This window comes from Diprion similis, chromosome 2 (genome assembly GCF_021155765.1).
Source record: "Diprion similis isolate iyDipSimi1 chromosome 2, iyDipSimi1.1, whole genome shotgun sequence".
Taxonomy (NCBI): domain Eukaryota; kingdom Metazoa; phylum Arthropoda; class Insecta; order Hymenoptera; family Diprionidae; genus Diprion; species Diprion similis.
In genome coordinates, this window is record NC_060106.1 from 2,255,934 (window position 1) to 2,272,207 (window position 16,274).

General features: G+C 36.4%; 1 protein-coding gene across 1 annotated transcript in view; it reads right to left on the reverse strand.

The window, feature by feature from the left end:
- Positions 1–14,077, reverse strand: part of LOC124415984 (sialin) — a 63,417-nt gene extending 49,340 nt beyond the window's left edge. The window contains exons 1-2 of the mRNA XM_046896776.1: positions 14,066–14,077; positions 5,474–5,553 (exon numbers count right to left, since the gene is read on the reverse strand). Of these exons, the coding sequence (XP_046752732.1) occupies positions 5,474–5,504 (31 nt within the window). The 5' untranslated portion in view covers positions 5,505–5,553; positions 14,066–14,077. The remainder of the gene's footprint in view (positions 1–5,473; positions 5,554–14,065) is intronic.
- Between the last annotated feature and the right edge of the window lie 2,197 nt (positions 14,078–16,274).

Below are 16,274 nucleotides of genomic sequence, written 5' to 3' on the forward strand. Positions count from 1 at the left end.
AATTTCTATCATACCTGTTTTATATTATTTCGCTATACCTGATTATTTCTGACTTCGCTTCAAGTATCGAATTATCTAACTGACTTGTAATCCTTGCCTTTCTATTAATTGTTATATCTCTTGTTGTCGATTAATTGTAATTATTGGAAAATAAGTAACTTTGCCCGTCTTGAACAATTAGTAAGAATGCGCGTACATAATGTGCGGATATAACGCGAGTATAGACGAGCATGCACGAAGCATGTATGTGTGTGTATGCATGCGTGAGCGCCGAGAGCGCCAATATTCAAGTCGATCAGCAGAGTCATGCCGAGATGGTCATGTATCCAATAAACGTTCTTCAAGCACGATGTATATAGTTTATAACATTAGTCAATATACTTATCAATTAAAGATATACAACCCTCATTTATTTACCAACCCGTTCCTTTAATTCAACAGTAATATCTCTTGCTTCTCGATTAACTATAATATCTTTTGCTTTTCGACTAACTATAATACCTCTTGCCTTCTTTTGCTAATTGTATTTTCGTAGCTCCTATCTATTATCGTGCCTCATTATTGTTACACATTGCTGCGATTATTCTGTATTTCTATGTGATCATATTTTTCTCGCCATACTTTGCTATTTGATTTGAATTGTGACAATTAGTTTAAGAACCTTAGATTGTGCATTGCATGCTAGCCTATTTCTTATCTGCTTTGTAAACTTGCTGATTGTTACACCGAGTAATAGTATCGCGATCACCCGCTTCATACCGCTAAATTACTTGAATAATTGTATCGCTACCGTGCTATCTCTGGATTAACTTTATCTCTGGCTGTACCTGAATTTCTTTACTTGCCTTTTCAATACAATTGATACTATTACCATTTTCTTTAATATTGTGTTTTATCGAATTGGATACGACCCATTCCCTCTACCATTATCTTTACCTGCTGAGTGAGCTGTGCAAAACCGTCGTAGAATCTGATCTATTTCGTCATATCGTATTCTCTAATTATCGTATCACTGACGCTACTGCGTCTGGCGCCCAACAATTATCTCTTTTTCTAATTATCGTTTTATTCCGTGATCAGATCAGTACCTGCGCCGTAGGGTAGCGTGATTATCCCTCCCTCAAGAATTATCTCTATTTTCCTTTTTAAATAATAATCACGTTGCAATATATAGAAAAATGTATTTCGAATATTTTTTTTGGTTGACTTGAAAAATTAACGACAGAGCCAGGAATCGAACCTGGTATCCAGAGATGCTTTACCGGAGACTTACTCCACTAGACCACCTAGCCGCCCTGACCCCAGTGTCATTAATTTCTCGCATCAACCTGTGTATAGAGAATATACTCTCTTTAAATTCAGCGCGCTTAGCATGCTCCGCGCACTTCTATAACATCTGCTAGATGTCTCGTCGAATATGAAACGAGTCGCGATTGAGGAGAGCGATCGATAGTAAAATAGACAAGGATAGAGACAGACATAAAGATCATTAGAGAGAGCAAAATATCAAAGTCCCATAAAGAATTATTTTATAAATATATCGTATATTAAGTCGTATAAAAGACGACTTGCCTCGTCGCTTATAATCGGAGCTGATCTGACTAACGTCTAAAAGGTGCCTGTCCACATGAGAGTAAAACTCTCAAGAGTCGCTCTCGAGAGTAGTACTGGCCAGTGGACATGCTCCTGATTCGAGAGTTACTCGCAGGTAGTAAAGTCAAACTCGCCGATAGTAAACTCGCGAGAGCTTGCTCTCAAGTGGCCAAGTTCAAAAGCGCTATCTGACAGTTACTCGCAAAGGTTCGAACCTGGTTCGAATTGTGACAGTGCTCTCCAAAGTCTGATCATGGCACGTCGCACGTAGACCCAAAAATAGTCGGACCGACTAATTCTATCAATTCTTCTAATCGAGCTGCGGTCATTCGGATGGAATTTCGAAATTGACACGCGTCTTCTATTTTCAATTCACGCACGAGATTATTAGTGACACCAAGTCGCAGTCTTCGTGATATCAACGGTTTAATCCAACAACTCCTTTCATTTTTTTCAGTTTTTTTTCGACTTTCAAACGCAACTGTCATGGCTGCTGCAATTCGTTGCAGTTTATGAGAAGCCATCTCGAAAAGTAGTAACATCACATATCTCACGAGTTGCAGACGCTCTCTAGTGGACATAGTTCAGAGAGTAATTTGTGACACTAACTCTCAGGCTACTGTCTAAACTACTCGCGGAAGAATACTCTCACGTGGAAACAGTCACGAGAGTACTCTCGAGACCAACTCTCAGATTTTACTCTCACGTGGACAGGCACCTTAACCGCACGCCTCCGGCGCACCGCAACTTTCTCCCGCTGCCGCGCCGTTCGGTCTAGAAGGCTGCTCTTATTGGGCCTGACGCGCCGCTAGCTCCCTCGCTTTTCCGAAAGTTTTCTCTCTTGCTCGCACTTCCGCTCTCCCGCCTATCGGCCCCGGCTTGGCTTGCGGCCTCCTCGTGCCGTTTAGGGTGACCTGCATGCACTTCAGAAAAATGAATTTCCCGGGAGGTTTATAGCCCTTAAGGAAAAATCTCCTGAAGCTGAATTGGCGATACGTACTCGACGACACATATTATGTGCTCGAATACGTTCGCGGGCGAGCATCGAACCACGAGAGAGACGTTCAACTTCTGCGGTCGCTCAAATATTCCCGGTGTTATAAAAATTAACTCTACTGGCTTTTGAGCAATCAAAACATGCCACCTTCCATTTTAGCAATCGCTGTTATTTTAATTTTCGTAAATTAATTTACATGTCGGACGCAACATTTACATTTACATTTTCGCAATAAATATTCTATGCAATATTGTAATATTAAGGCTCGCTTACAAAAGAGTTGTTGTTTATAACATTTCGCATTTAATTTCGACGCATAAACTTAATATAACAATGTTGTGTGGTAACCAAACATACACTATTCAAACTGAACGACAAAGCGACTCGAGAACAGCTACACGTACTAATCCATAATGCGCTGAAGTTACTTTTACATGCTTACATCTAACTTCTAATTCAAATTAAAAAAAAAAAAAATTTTCATGTTGCCAACATTCGTAATCAGCGACCCCAAAAATTCCTAGGTAGCATTTTGTGTACAGATTTGATTAAATTTGAACTTTTCATCCGCCATATTGGATACGACATTTCGAATTTTGAAAATCCGATTTCAGATTCAGATTCAGCGACCTCAAAAACTTACTTTCGTTGGAAGCGAACTTTTTTTTAAATTCACGTCCGCCATATCGCATCCGCCATTTTGAATTTTCAAAATCTGAGTTTAGATTTGGATTCAGCGATGAAAGTTTTTTTCCAACACAAAAGTGAGACGCAGATCTCATTTTCGCCTGACATTCAAGGGGTTAATGCTTGCTCCCAGCTGATTCTGCGCTACATATTGATAGGAGTATTTCTTTAATGCCAAAGGTTACAGAGCAACTTGATTTCCGAATTCAGTTTTGAGGCTCTGGTCAGATGGCAATTTCCAATTGTTGAATACTTTCCTTAAAGATTCCGCTTCGGATCTTTGAGAAGGCCGTCGTACAAAACTTTTGTCCATCGCCCCGCCACTGCCAAGTGAATATCGCGACCGAGTTGAACGTATTTTGTCGGATCATCGCCGAGCAAACCCGGCATAGATTCATCGAGCTGCGTCTATGCTGGTTTACCATCTGCCGTTGGCTGTTTTACCGATGCCTCAAAACGCAATGGATTTCGCAGATTTCGCTCGCCGCCTTCTCCGCCTGACTCGTTGACAGAAAATGGTGTTTTTTGAATGCTCGAAACTGATCGTCTACGACGCGAATTGACGTTTCTTGGTGATAACGCTCCCCAATCATTTTGTCGGAACTTCGAGATGAGAACCGCTTTTTCGATTTTTCGCTGAGAGGTTCCGATTAGAACGTGACGTTCGTCTGTGATTAACAGCAATACGCTGGCCGTTCTCTTTATCAGACTTTCTGAAAAGTCACTCGACTTTGCGTTACGCCACCCGTCGATAGTACGCGATCGTCTGTAATTATATACCAGACCACGTAATTTATCGACAAACGGGTCCCCCATCGAAACCTCGCGTCTACGAGGCTTCCTTGATGTTTTCCCAGACGATGAACCCATTTTTATGCATTTAGCAAATGTTGAAATACTATAAAAAAATATTCTTCACCACAACCTATTTATTACAAAAAACACGTCTGTCACGGATCGCACAGGAAAACTTAATGGCCTTGTGGGAAATCGAACCTGCCCCTAGGGGTAGAGGCGCATCTATTGATCCAGAGGCCAAGACGATGCAGCATAAGTACTGACTTTTTGATTGAGAAGTATTTTCAGTACTTTACCAAATATGAAACGAGCTTTCTTCAGCTGCGTAAGCAAAACGGTGAGTGTTAGGCATTTCAGAATTCAGTGTATTTGCAAACGCATGGGTCAGCGCCTCCACCTTGATTATTCTTATTAATTGATCAACCGGAAAAAAGCAGCGAGCACCTATTTTCAAGCAAAAATTCCGAACTGAATATTTTTCATGATCATATTTACAAAAATTGTCGCATTCAGACTTGGGTAGCTACTCTGTCGTTCAAATATACCCAGTCAATTGGAGTAGATAAAAAAAAATGACAAGCTATCCATATAATTAGAATTTTTTAAGAAAATAGTCATTAGTTTTCTTTGATAAACTTTTACATTGCTTAGATATGAAAAAACAATGAGATATCAGACCAAGGCTGAAAAAAAGATTAAAAATGTTATGCAACAATTCATATAAAAATATCATTATTAGTATTTCAAAACTAGAAAATAATTTAGCCACAGATTTCTATAAAACCATTCTATATTTTTTTAAATGTTCGCTTTTAATTGGGGCCAAATGATTTCTAAATTAAATGAACTGTTATAACAGTGGTGGTCGTAGAAAAATCTAGAGCGATCTATTCCTCAAAAAGAAGTTTGTCAAGTAATATTCGCTTAAAATCCATAACGCATGGATTAGTGGAATAATTCTGTAAAAATGATTGCATCTTAGTCAGTTTTAATACTAATAAATTTCGCACTGGCAGGCGTTTGACAATTTACTGTGGCTGAATACTAAGTGATGTGATATTACATATAGACACTTTAATTTGTGAGGAAGCATTGCAGTTAAAAGAAACAAATCATTTTGATCATGTTCAAGTTGGTTCAGAGGAGTTTATAATGCATATTGTTAAAGATTATTTGGGATTGACAAATCACTAGAGGATTCTTGGCTTTTAAACTACGATGTATTCAGTATTTGTGATCTCCGTCATGGACAGCCAGTCACGATATTCTTTCTACACTAATCCCATTAACCCCCCTGCCTGCCAAATCTGAGATAGCTCTCAATCGAGCCATGTTCCAGACTCAATATTTTTCCAATACTTAATTTATTTAAATTTACATAAAATCAAATGTACTTACCACTGGCTGATTTTGTAGCGGCCACCGACATGATTATGTCACAAATTGCAAATCAATCAAGGCTTCTTTTTTCGGAGTAGCTGCAAAGAAAATATCGAACTGTTGTACGCTGTAATCAATAAGAGTGACCCGCAATAAACTTTAATAAATTCCGACGTTTTAAACGGATTGAATTTAAATCAATAGAGTTTCATATAATACAGTTTACGCCAAATATAAGTCCGCTACATTGCCAACATTTGTACTATAGTAGTTGCCAACAACTCGATCAATTGAAATTGGATTCCGTTATTTCCGACAATTCTCTGAGCAAATCGCAGTCCCGCTCCTAACTGCACAGAGTACAGCTGATAATCGTGAGCTGATTGTGTGAGTATTTCAGCTCTTTACATCATAATTGGTACTCATGAAACGCTCACCTGGTAAGATACACTGCCTGTGTGTGTATACACAAGTGTTTAGTTCTGTTTGGAAATGAAAAGTGTACAAACCGACGTTAAATTTGTCTACCTCTGAACAATGGCTGATTCCAGGTTTCATATTTTAGTGAAGACATGAAAAAATACGTCTAATATATCTAAAGGGTTTTTAGGTTGAGAATGTCAACAAGAAACGTTCATTCTTACTGTTTGTTTGCTCAAAATCTACGTAGTGGAGATTGAGAACTCGTTATCGGTGTACCCGCTGTCATTCACACTAGAGGGTATGGCTCCAAGATTTGTATATCGGCAAATATAAGCCTTGACACAGTTTCCACGTTTGTATTAAACCAAGGTCAACTGACGGTGGTATCAAACTCACTAATTATATGCCACTAGTTTTTCACAAGTGAAAACCATCACCATGTCGCAAAATATAGAGATAGTTTTATAACCGCCACATAATGCGTCTGACAGAGGTTTATGACTGTTTACCCTGATCACACTGCGGCACTGTGACGAATGGTATTGATAACGTAGAAATAAATAAGAAAATAACATGTATTCTCAAATATGTATTGTGTGACAAGAGACGGAAGTTGGTGATTGCTACGAGTGAGAACTTGCGCCTGAGCAAAGCGAAGGCGGCAATCACACGATTTGCGAATGCCAACTTTTGGCCTAAGTCACACACGATAGTTTTTGTAACAGGTGAATAAAAAGTGGTGGGGCTTTGCCTGGCAGTTTCGCGGGACGCGAGTTGCCAATTTCTTCGCCCTAAGGAGGAAAATGATTTTCCAAGGGTCAAAAGTAAAGCAATTGTGGACTGCGCGTGCACGAACCTACCTTTACAATACTGATTGTGAAATGAAATTGGCCACTTTCGTCTCGCTGAACTGCTACGCAAAGCCCCACTCTGCACGCACATGTGATGAAAAATATCTTGGAGCACACTGTACGCACTCTATGAATCAAGCACAGATGAACATATTTCACTAAACCTTGACAGCTTTTTGATTATAAAATGCATTAAGCTTGTTCCAGAAGTTGAGAAAAATGTATCTTCAGTGTGAATCTTTTACCCAAAGAAAGAATTTACTTTACTTTTCATGAAATAACATCAGTTGCTTTGGAGAAATTCTTATACGTGTTTATATTGTTAATGAAGCAATAAATAATGTCTGAATCAAGCAAGTTTTTATTAATTTTTCGAAATGATTTCACCTAATGGTACTTACCTGAAACTTGTCGTCGGCATCACTGACTGTGAATAGCAACATTTTGTGAAACTAATCATCAGAATGATTGAAGCAATTTTCCGCTGCATAATTGACAGATAATGAAAATTTTCTCATTACTTAAGTTAAGCTTTCAAAACTTACACCGCAGAGTATGTGAAATCGCCGAAAAAGTCGGGAAAAGTACACCAAGATTGTGATTATAGCAGTATAAGCAGTTCTCGCCGTTAATGAATGTAAGTAAGTTTTTTTGTTTCTTATTATTAGGCTTCGCTTGAATTTTTGTCATATTTAATTTTCTTTATATTATCATAATTTTGTAATGAATATTTCTAGTTTTTCTGAGAAAGCCCCCTCAGGGCCGGACGTTCAATTTGACTTCCCCCTTTTATTTTTGACCTTGGACAACGGGAGAGTTGATACAATCCCTGACTATCTACTACTAGAACTATCCACGTGACAGGTGATGACGTAGCAGTCCCTGGGCGCGAGGCTCCAAAAGGCGGGATCTGTGCTAGACTGAAACCTTATCTGATATCGTAACAGATATTTTTACTTTTATCACCTTTGGTGAGAGTATTGGTTTTGGTCGAGAATCACTTTGTCTAATTACAACGGATCTTTACGTTTTCGAACCTGTAGAATCGGCAAAACATGTTTTTTTAAGAAATGTTCTGTCTATAGGTCTGTCGGTCTATCCAAGCAACTCTCCCAATGATCTCGAAAACCACTCGATAAAAAAATCTGAATGTTATTGGATTTTATAACCAAGGGATAAGCATAGAAAATTGTCCTGTCTGCTATCATTTGAACTTCCTATTCTACCGGAGGTAAATGTATTTTCAACTGTTTATTGACAAACCTATACCTCTTCTTTATTACTTTTTCTAAATTAACGATTATGTTTTTCCGAGTTCATTTATTTATTCAAAAGATTTTGTACACATTTTTTGTATTTCATGAAATTTGAAATTTTTCTTGTTTATACTTTTTTTTCCTATTTCTACTGATAAACCTTTATACTTTTTCCTGTTTGATGAACAGTAAGTAGATAGGATATAAGAGTTCTAACCCACAGTAGTGGCATATCGACGGGGTCAGCACTGATTCCTGTCTTACGCACTGTCTAACCATACGATTATCTGATGTTTGCTTTCTGATAATAAGACGCTTATCGATGGGCAATTTGTTCAATCATTTATTTGTTTTTATTAAAAATTTTTAATTTTTAAAATGGAGAAAATATGAAGTTTGAAAATAACGGTTGTCTGTTTGAATATATGCAAACGGTTGATACGCGTGAATCTCACAGTGAGCAATCGAATCCCACAGAATTATGTATTCTAATCATTTCTTCCACGGCAATTCCCACAGGATATAACGAACTGTTATTCGGCAGACTTACAGGTTGAATCTCGTTATGTCGTACTCAAACACTTTACCTCTCAACCTCAACATTCGCTCAAGCTATTGATAAAGGCATGCAGATTTAAACATGTTTTCGAATAGTTTACGTTTTCTTTATTATTTTCCAACGATTACCATTCCAATGAAATGAAAATTATGGTACGGAATGATGGTGCTCGTAAAGAGAAAAATTTCCGAGAAGTGTCAGCTTTAAAGTATGTACTTAATGTATCGACGAAGAACTCGATAAGTACAATTTGCAATAAATCGGAGTTCCCTATGGAATGTGTGTTGAGTGTTGTTTGATGGGAAATCATGGCGAGAGGTGGATGGTATTTAAAACGTCGGATTATCCCAACAGTCATTCTGTTCTCATCACGACCTATTCTTACTTTTGTGAAAAAAGAAACTCTCGCCGAACACAATGATCTTAGAAAAATCAACCTCGTCAGATGTTTGGAAAGCCAGCCGACGAAGATGTCCGAACTGGATATTGGTGGAATATACAACGTTATGAATCTAAAACTTGGCAAAACAGAATTTGGGATACGTGTTCTGGCTACGATTGATGAAGAATACACGTCATCTTACCACCGAGAATTTCGAGGGTTCTGCAAGAAGATTTGAATCAGCTGACCAAAATATGTCAGTGGCAAAGAAAAATCTTTTGCAGTTAAAGTACTACGGGGAAGAATTTAATAAAGTTGAATTTTCGTGCAGTTATTCTCCATAAAATTGCTCAATGCAATCCGTCATCCGATCCACATCTTTAGAATTAATACCCACTACTTTTTTAAAATTAATTCCCACCACTTCTTTCAAATTCATCCATGAGGAAATTAAAACAGATGTGCAAGAGGCTGAAAGTCAGTCTTCTACCAAACTTCAGAAAAAAATCAACACACGATTGCAAAAACGCTCTACAATATTAGTACGAGAAATAGTGACTAGGGTTCTCGCTACATAGCAAAATAGTTAAAACCGTATAAAACTGATAGATTATATGACCGAAAATTCGAATTTCAAACATTTTGCGTGCAGCATCTGATCTGAGCGCATTTTCAAAAATGTCAACAAATCTGACTTAAGTGACATCTAGCAAAATGTCTGATTTTCGAAATGTAGTTAGATAATAGTTCTGAGATACCAAGAACGCCGTTTTCAGACACCAAAAGTGTAGCGTGGACCCAAGAGACCATCTTGAAAAAAACATGTGACCAAAAAAATGACTCACTGCAAAACGTCTGAAAATTATTTTTATAGGTTAGGGGCCATTCATTAATTACGTAAGGATGATTTTGACGATTTTTGACCCCCCCCTACCCCCATGTAAGGATACATAAGATTTCTCGAACCCCCTCTTCCTTTTCTTACGTAAGATTCAATCTCGTTTTTCTGAATAATAAAACGTTGTTAGAAAAAGATCAGTTACGGTAAAACTCACAGTTTTACGTGAATCAAAGATTTTCATTTTTTCGCAGATAATTTAGGTTATACTTTATCATTACTATCACATATAGATTATCTTTATATTATTAGATAACTATCTAGTCTTTGGAATATTATTATTATAATTAAAAGTAAGTTTTCAAATAATCCTTAAGTGAACAAACGTAAATCAGTTAAACAATCTTTAAACGAATAGTATCAGAATAATTTTTTATTTTCCAAATGATTAAAATAAAATCAATACGCGGGAAGAATTTACTATGATATAATTATTATTTATGACATTTAAAATGGATGAAAATGAACATATTTAATATTTTTAAATTTTAATAAACAATAAAAATTTGTAAGATAAGATGTAAATCGAAGTGCACATTATGGAATGAAAAAATCATTCAGCATCCCAAATAGAAATAGATTTTTAATAATAAATTTCGACTTATAAAATATTATGTAAGAATGGGTTTTACCCCCCCCCCCCCCCCCCCCCCCCCCCCCTCCCCCCAAGATAAAGGCATGCATAGATTTTCTTAACCCCCCCTCCCCCTGGGGACCCTTACGTAATTAATGAATGACCCCTTAAGAATGGTCATGTGATGTGGAAAAATCAATTTTCTGAAAAAAATCGACTCTCCTTACATTTTCAGAGCATTTCGAAAATCTCAACACATCTGACCTAAGTGATACATGGCAAAATGTCTGAAATTGGTCGGAAATGATTGAATACGTTGCTCAAATGTCTAAAAAAATGATATCAGACAAATTGAATGTAGCATGTAACTAATCGGATAAGTTTAGGTGACACTGAAAATGTCTGAAAACAGTATTTTTGTAATCTGGGGATCCACACCAATGATTTACGACACAAATTAACAGTGCTGCTATATGTCACTTGGGGGTCAGATTTGTTGACATTTTTGAAGATACACCCAGGTCAAACGCTATGCGCAAAATGTCTGAAAACGCAAATTTTAGTAATAAAATAACAAACTCTATGTACATTTTCAATGTCAGACACTTTGTGATATGACCTCCGCGAAGATGCTACACTTTTGACCGTTACTACCCACCTAGTCGGGTCTGGGGTCATATAATCTATCAATCTTACACGGTTTTAGCCATTTTGTTATAAGACATGGTTTTGGTCGCTATCTCTCGTACTGTATGAAGATAATCCTGGATGTGCAATGTTTCATCGTTCATGACAAGAAGCTTATGTCCAAGAAACTGGTAGTCTTCAACATAAGCAGATCGGATTTGGAGCACATCCTATTCAAGCCACCCAACATCATGATCATGATTTGACAACAAGTCAACAACATGATTTGGTGGGTTTACTGATCGAATACACATCTACTAACGCTTGGTTAAATAATAGGTACATGTCATGGGTTATTGGTTTACGATTGTCTTTTCCTGAATTCAAAAAATTGCCCACGTGACATTTTCTTGAAAAAAACTTCATTTTGCATTTAAAAAAACATGCTCGTTACTTTATTATTTACAAATGGTTCATCCAAGCAAAAACAGCTATAATAAACTCAAAACAACCAGTATTTCCAGTGTAATCGCGCAAGATCATGTCAATAATATTACCTTTACTCAAGGCATTAATCACGCTGTGTCAAGAAACGTACGTTTCAAATAATCGCGTTATCTTTGATACGTATCTTTTACAATCTTGTTAAATATTATCGTCTCGTCGCCAGTTAGTGGGAGCTATTCAGCTGTCCTTCGTCATTCAGATTATGTTCTATACCCAATCTTTGTAATCTGTGGACAGTTGCGGTCTCTTTTACGTGTTGCTATGTTCCCAGGCCTGATATATTGAGAAGCGAATCTTAACTTAACAAATCTTGCAACATCAGCAATTAGTGAATTTCCCGGCTCATATCAGTCTTGAGATATTCTTCAAAGTTCACATTGCAAGAATATTCAACGAGAAAAAAATTATTTGTTTTCTGTTGATTTCAAGACTAAGGTATCCTCTTAAAATTGTCATAAGGTAGTTCTACATTTGGTATTCATCAAATTGTTGTATACGTAAACTACGAAGCTCTTTTTAAAAATACGAGGATTCAAAATAATTATATTATAAACAAAACCTTTAATATCGATACTTCATATTTGAATCACTGAAAATTCACTGTTCCCAGTTATAAGTATAGCACTCGAAGAAACCAGTGCATATACACTATACACTGATCTTCTCCAGTGGTATATTTATAACTGATCCACATTGAGAGAGTAGTAAATTCATTCGATTTTACTTCAAGCTAATGTATATCCATCAGCAGGCCTTCGTTCGTAATTCTAGTATTTCTTATTGTTTCAATTTTAAAGAAATGATCACAACTACCAATATAATAATTTTAAAAATATTCAATGTAAAACTATCTTGTAATTAGTTTTTTATGCTTTCCAGTCCACATCGAGATTAAATTTGTAAACCTTCAGTATGTCCAATAATTCTGGAAACTGAACTGAAATACAACTGTCCACAGTTTAATCTTCAGATGAAAGTTTATCATGCATTGACCTTTGACTGATACTCAGTACCGTAAATGGAGTACCATCATCTGCATTTGCAGGTGCAACCACAATGAGAGACAATTTTGTGCTGGTTGATGTAAATAAGAGGGAATTTGGAAAAAAATATATTCCAGAGAGAATTTACCATAAGAAAAATCGCTGATTAAAAAAGATGGTGAAAATTTGATTTGTCTATTTAACGTGGAATACCCCATTTATACACACATACACACACGCACGCACAGAAAATCCATCCGAAATAATTCGCAATGATATGCAAGATCTTCAAAAGTAAAACAACAGTGATAGCTTGGAATTTTTTTTCCTGTGACGAATGCAATAACTTTCCGTTCTCTCGAAGCAGGAGTTTGAAGATATGAAACTGGTATTAATCAATTTTATAAATTCACAGCATTCTCACTGTGAGGAAGTGCTTGTTCTCATGTTGTTTTACAGGTAAATGGGCTAAATGCATCGAAACGTGGTTAGGGAGAACTGTTGTAGGTAACTATTGAAAAGAGAATACCTTGAAACCAGTCAAATCTATAATATATCTCGTGCTTTCCCTAGAATATAAATAGTTCGAATAGATTAGATACGAATCTATCAAGAATGATTTAACACAGAAATAATGGGGTATAGTGAATCCTGCCTTACGTAAGTAAAGTTTCGTATTTCAACATACACGAGAGTTGTATCTCATGAATTAGGGAATATTTGAAAAAAAAAACTCAAGTTCCCTTATTAAAGAATCATGTTACTTTAAGAAAGGAATGGTTGTGTGTTTTGACGTGAAAGAGTTTCCATAAACATTGCTACCACTGTCAAAATGTTCGAAATTTCTTATTTTATAAAAATTAATCGTAACAGTGTCCTCAGGTCGACAGTTTTCCTGGGATAGTTATGCTTTGTAATACTTGATAAAAGCTCAATTTTGTATTAATAACATTATTTACTGGAGTTATTACACTCAGAGCAACAAAATTGATTAATTTTAAATCTTTCACTCAATTGAGTATGCATAAATATCTTTTAAAAATGTACTCAAAATCAAAAATACCTGAACTCTGATAAATGGATGAAGAAATTTTCTAAATTCGAAAATGCTTACGATGACTCGCACTACGATGAAAAACAAATGATACGGGTAACTTTCGATAGTAAAAAAAAATTATCAGTGCAGTCTTTTCTTTATTGAAACGTTCTTTCCAAATTCCTAATTCATCGTGTAAGTTGCAGAACACTCCTATATGGCTACTGGAAACTAAGGGAATTACGAGCCGCTGCTGCGTCATTGAACTTGTTTCATATTTCAAGGTGATTTAAAAACAATGGCCTTGACTGGAAGTTTAATTCTAGGGTAAGAAAAAAGCTTTCTTATGACTACTGAAAAATAATTGTAATCCAACCTTATTTAATCAAGAGAATCGGTAGAAATGCAACATTATACATGTAATATGTCAGAGTGTATCACGGACAAGTTCAGAATCCAATTTAAAGTATAAAATAGTTTGCATTAATTGTACCAAATGAAAAATAATTATTACTTTACACTGAACTGAACTGATCCGTCACAATTGTTAAATTTTGTTATTATCAACAAAGTTGTAACTTTCTGACGTATTTGCGTATTACTTAACCTCTCACTAGTCAGTTATTCTTGAACATTCCGCAGCCTTCCGATTCAATATTCTTCAACTTTATTGGGACCTTGTTTTCGACCACCAAGACACGTTTTAAATTTCACAGACGCTGAAGCAAAGTGACACATCTACACACGCGGCTACTGTTCTCACAATTGATAAGCACATGGCAAGTCATCACCACCTACTACTATACACTTGCAACGACAAGATATCAAGATATGCGTTAAGTGGCACAATGTGTCTGTTTCCGACGGACAGACGCCAGTAGTTCTAGAATTAGAAGCTGATTAAATTCTTGCACTTGTGCGGCCTGTTACCAATATACTTTGCATATTTTTATTGTTCAATAATCTTAATTTTTATGATCAAATTTATTGCGCACGATTCACATCGTTTATTTAGTGCACATTTCCTACTTACAATTAGTATGTGGTACTTTCATGCGAAAAATATAATCACTTCAAAGAAAAAAAATTTCAGGTGCGCCAAAACAATTTCAAATTTCTCACATTTCAAACATTTCCCCGTTCCTGGAAATAAATTCGGTGTTAAATTCTTGTCGTTGGAACTTACTGTTTGCTATCAGGAGAGGCAGGTTTGCAATTAATTACATCAAATAGAAACAAACATCATATGAGTATAGAGCAAGGGGGTGACACTGGCACCTATTCCTGTACTAAAAATCGAACAAGCGTTTGTCCCCGCTTTGTAGTTCTTGAAATCTCCACTCCGTAGCGTTGGCTATTCTGTACAGCCTTTGGCTCTTGATGCTCCGATATATCCGTGCAAATTCGGTGCAACATACATATATATATATATATATATATATATATATATATATATATATATATATATATATGCCTGGCAAACAACTACCAGCGCCACAGTGCGGCGAGGACATTTGCCAAGTCGGATTTATCTGCCAGTGTCAGCCCTCTGGTATAGAGTATATACGATAGTTCTGGCTCAAAATGGCGGCGTTTCGGAAGGGGGGTTCGTCTTAAAATTCCTATCGGATGTTGTTTGGTGGCGGAAGGTTATCAGTAAATCGATTGGTAAACACGTTGGATCAATTAAAAAAAATCCAGGAAATGCGTCCTTTCAGGTGATGCCGACAATGAATACAGTGGGGTGGCTATGTAAGTAAATCAGTACAGAAAAATACTAATCCACCGACGTATAAAAGGTCTAACCGAGTTTGTATGGAAAATCTGCCCCGGCGACTTCTTTGATTGACACTTGGGGGATTAATTTGACATCACATTAAAATAATCCAGCTGAATTTTTAGCTCATTATCTCAAACAGTCTTGAAGATTTTCGAAAAAAAAACCTTTTTTCGATTTTTTTTCCAATAGTAAAATTCAAAATTAATGAATGGTGATTTTTTTCCCAATTCTTAGAAGTAAACGGGATAAAAAAAACACTTTCATTATGAATCTCAAGTGGAAAGCCGATTTTTCAGAACAGAAATAAAACTATAATAATTTTTCGTACCGTGTTATTTAAAAGTGTCCACCGCCAAACCTTGTCGGAAAATGTCTTCTGTACCCCTTTATGCTCAGGAATTTTTTCATTTTTTTTTTAAGTGCTGGAACATTATGGAAAAAAAATAATTTTTTGTTTAAAATCTTGCGTGAATCCTTTAAAGTAAATCGTGAAAATTCTCACGCGGGGATTTTTGGGGTCACTGATTATGAATCCGCTTTCAATTTGCGAAATTCAAAATGATGGATTCAAGTTATGTGTCATTTTCAGCAACAATCCACAATTTTCTAAATTTTTCGCCGCCAAATTGAATCCGCCATTATGAAAATCTGAGTTAGGATTCGTAATCAGCGACCTCAAAAACCCACTGTCGCTAAATTTCAAGTTATTACCTCGGATAGATTCTTCAAAGACGAATTTTTTCGAAAAAATCGTAATTTTTTTGTAGTTTGTTTATTTATAAATCTTATGTTATAAACAATTATGCTAATAAAGGTGCCTGTCCAAATGAGAGTAAAACTATTGAGAGTCGCTCTCGAGAGTAGTACTGGCCAGTGGACATGCTCCTGAGAGTTACTCGCAAGCAGTAAAGTCAAACTCGCCGATAGTAGACTCGCGAGAGCT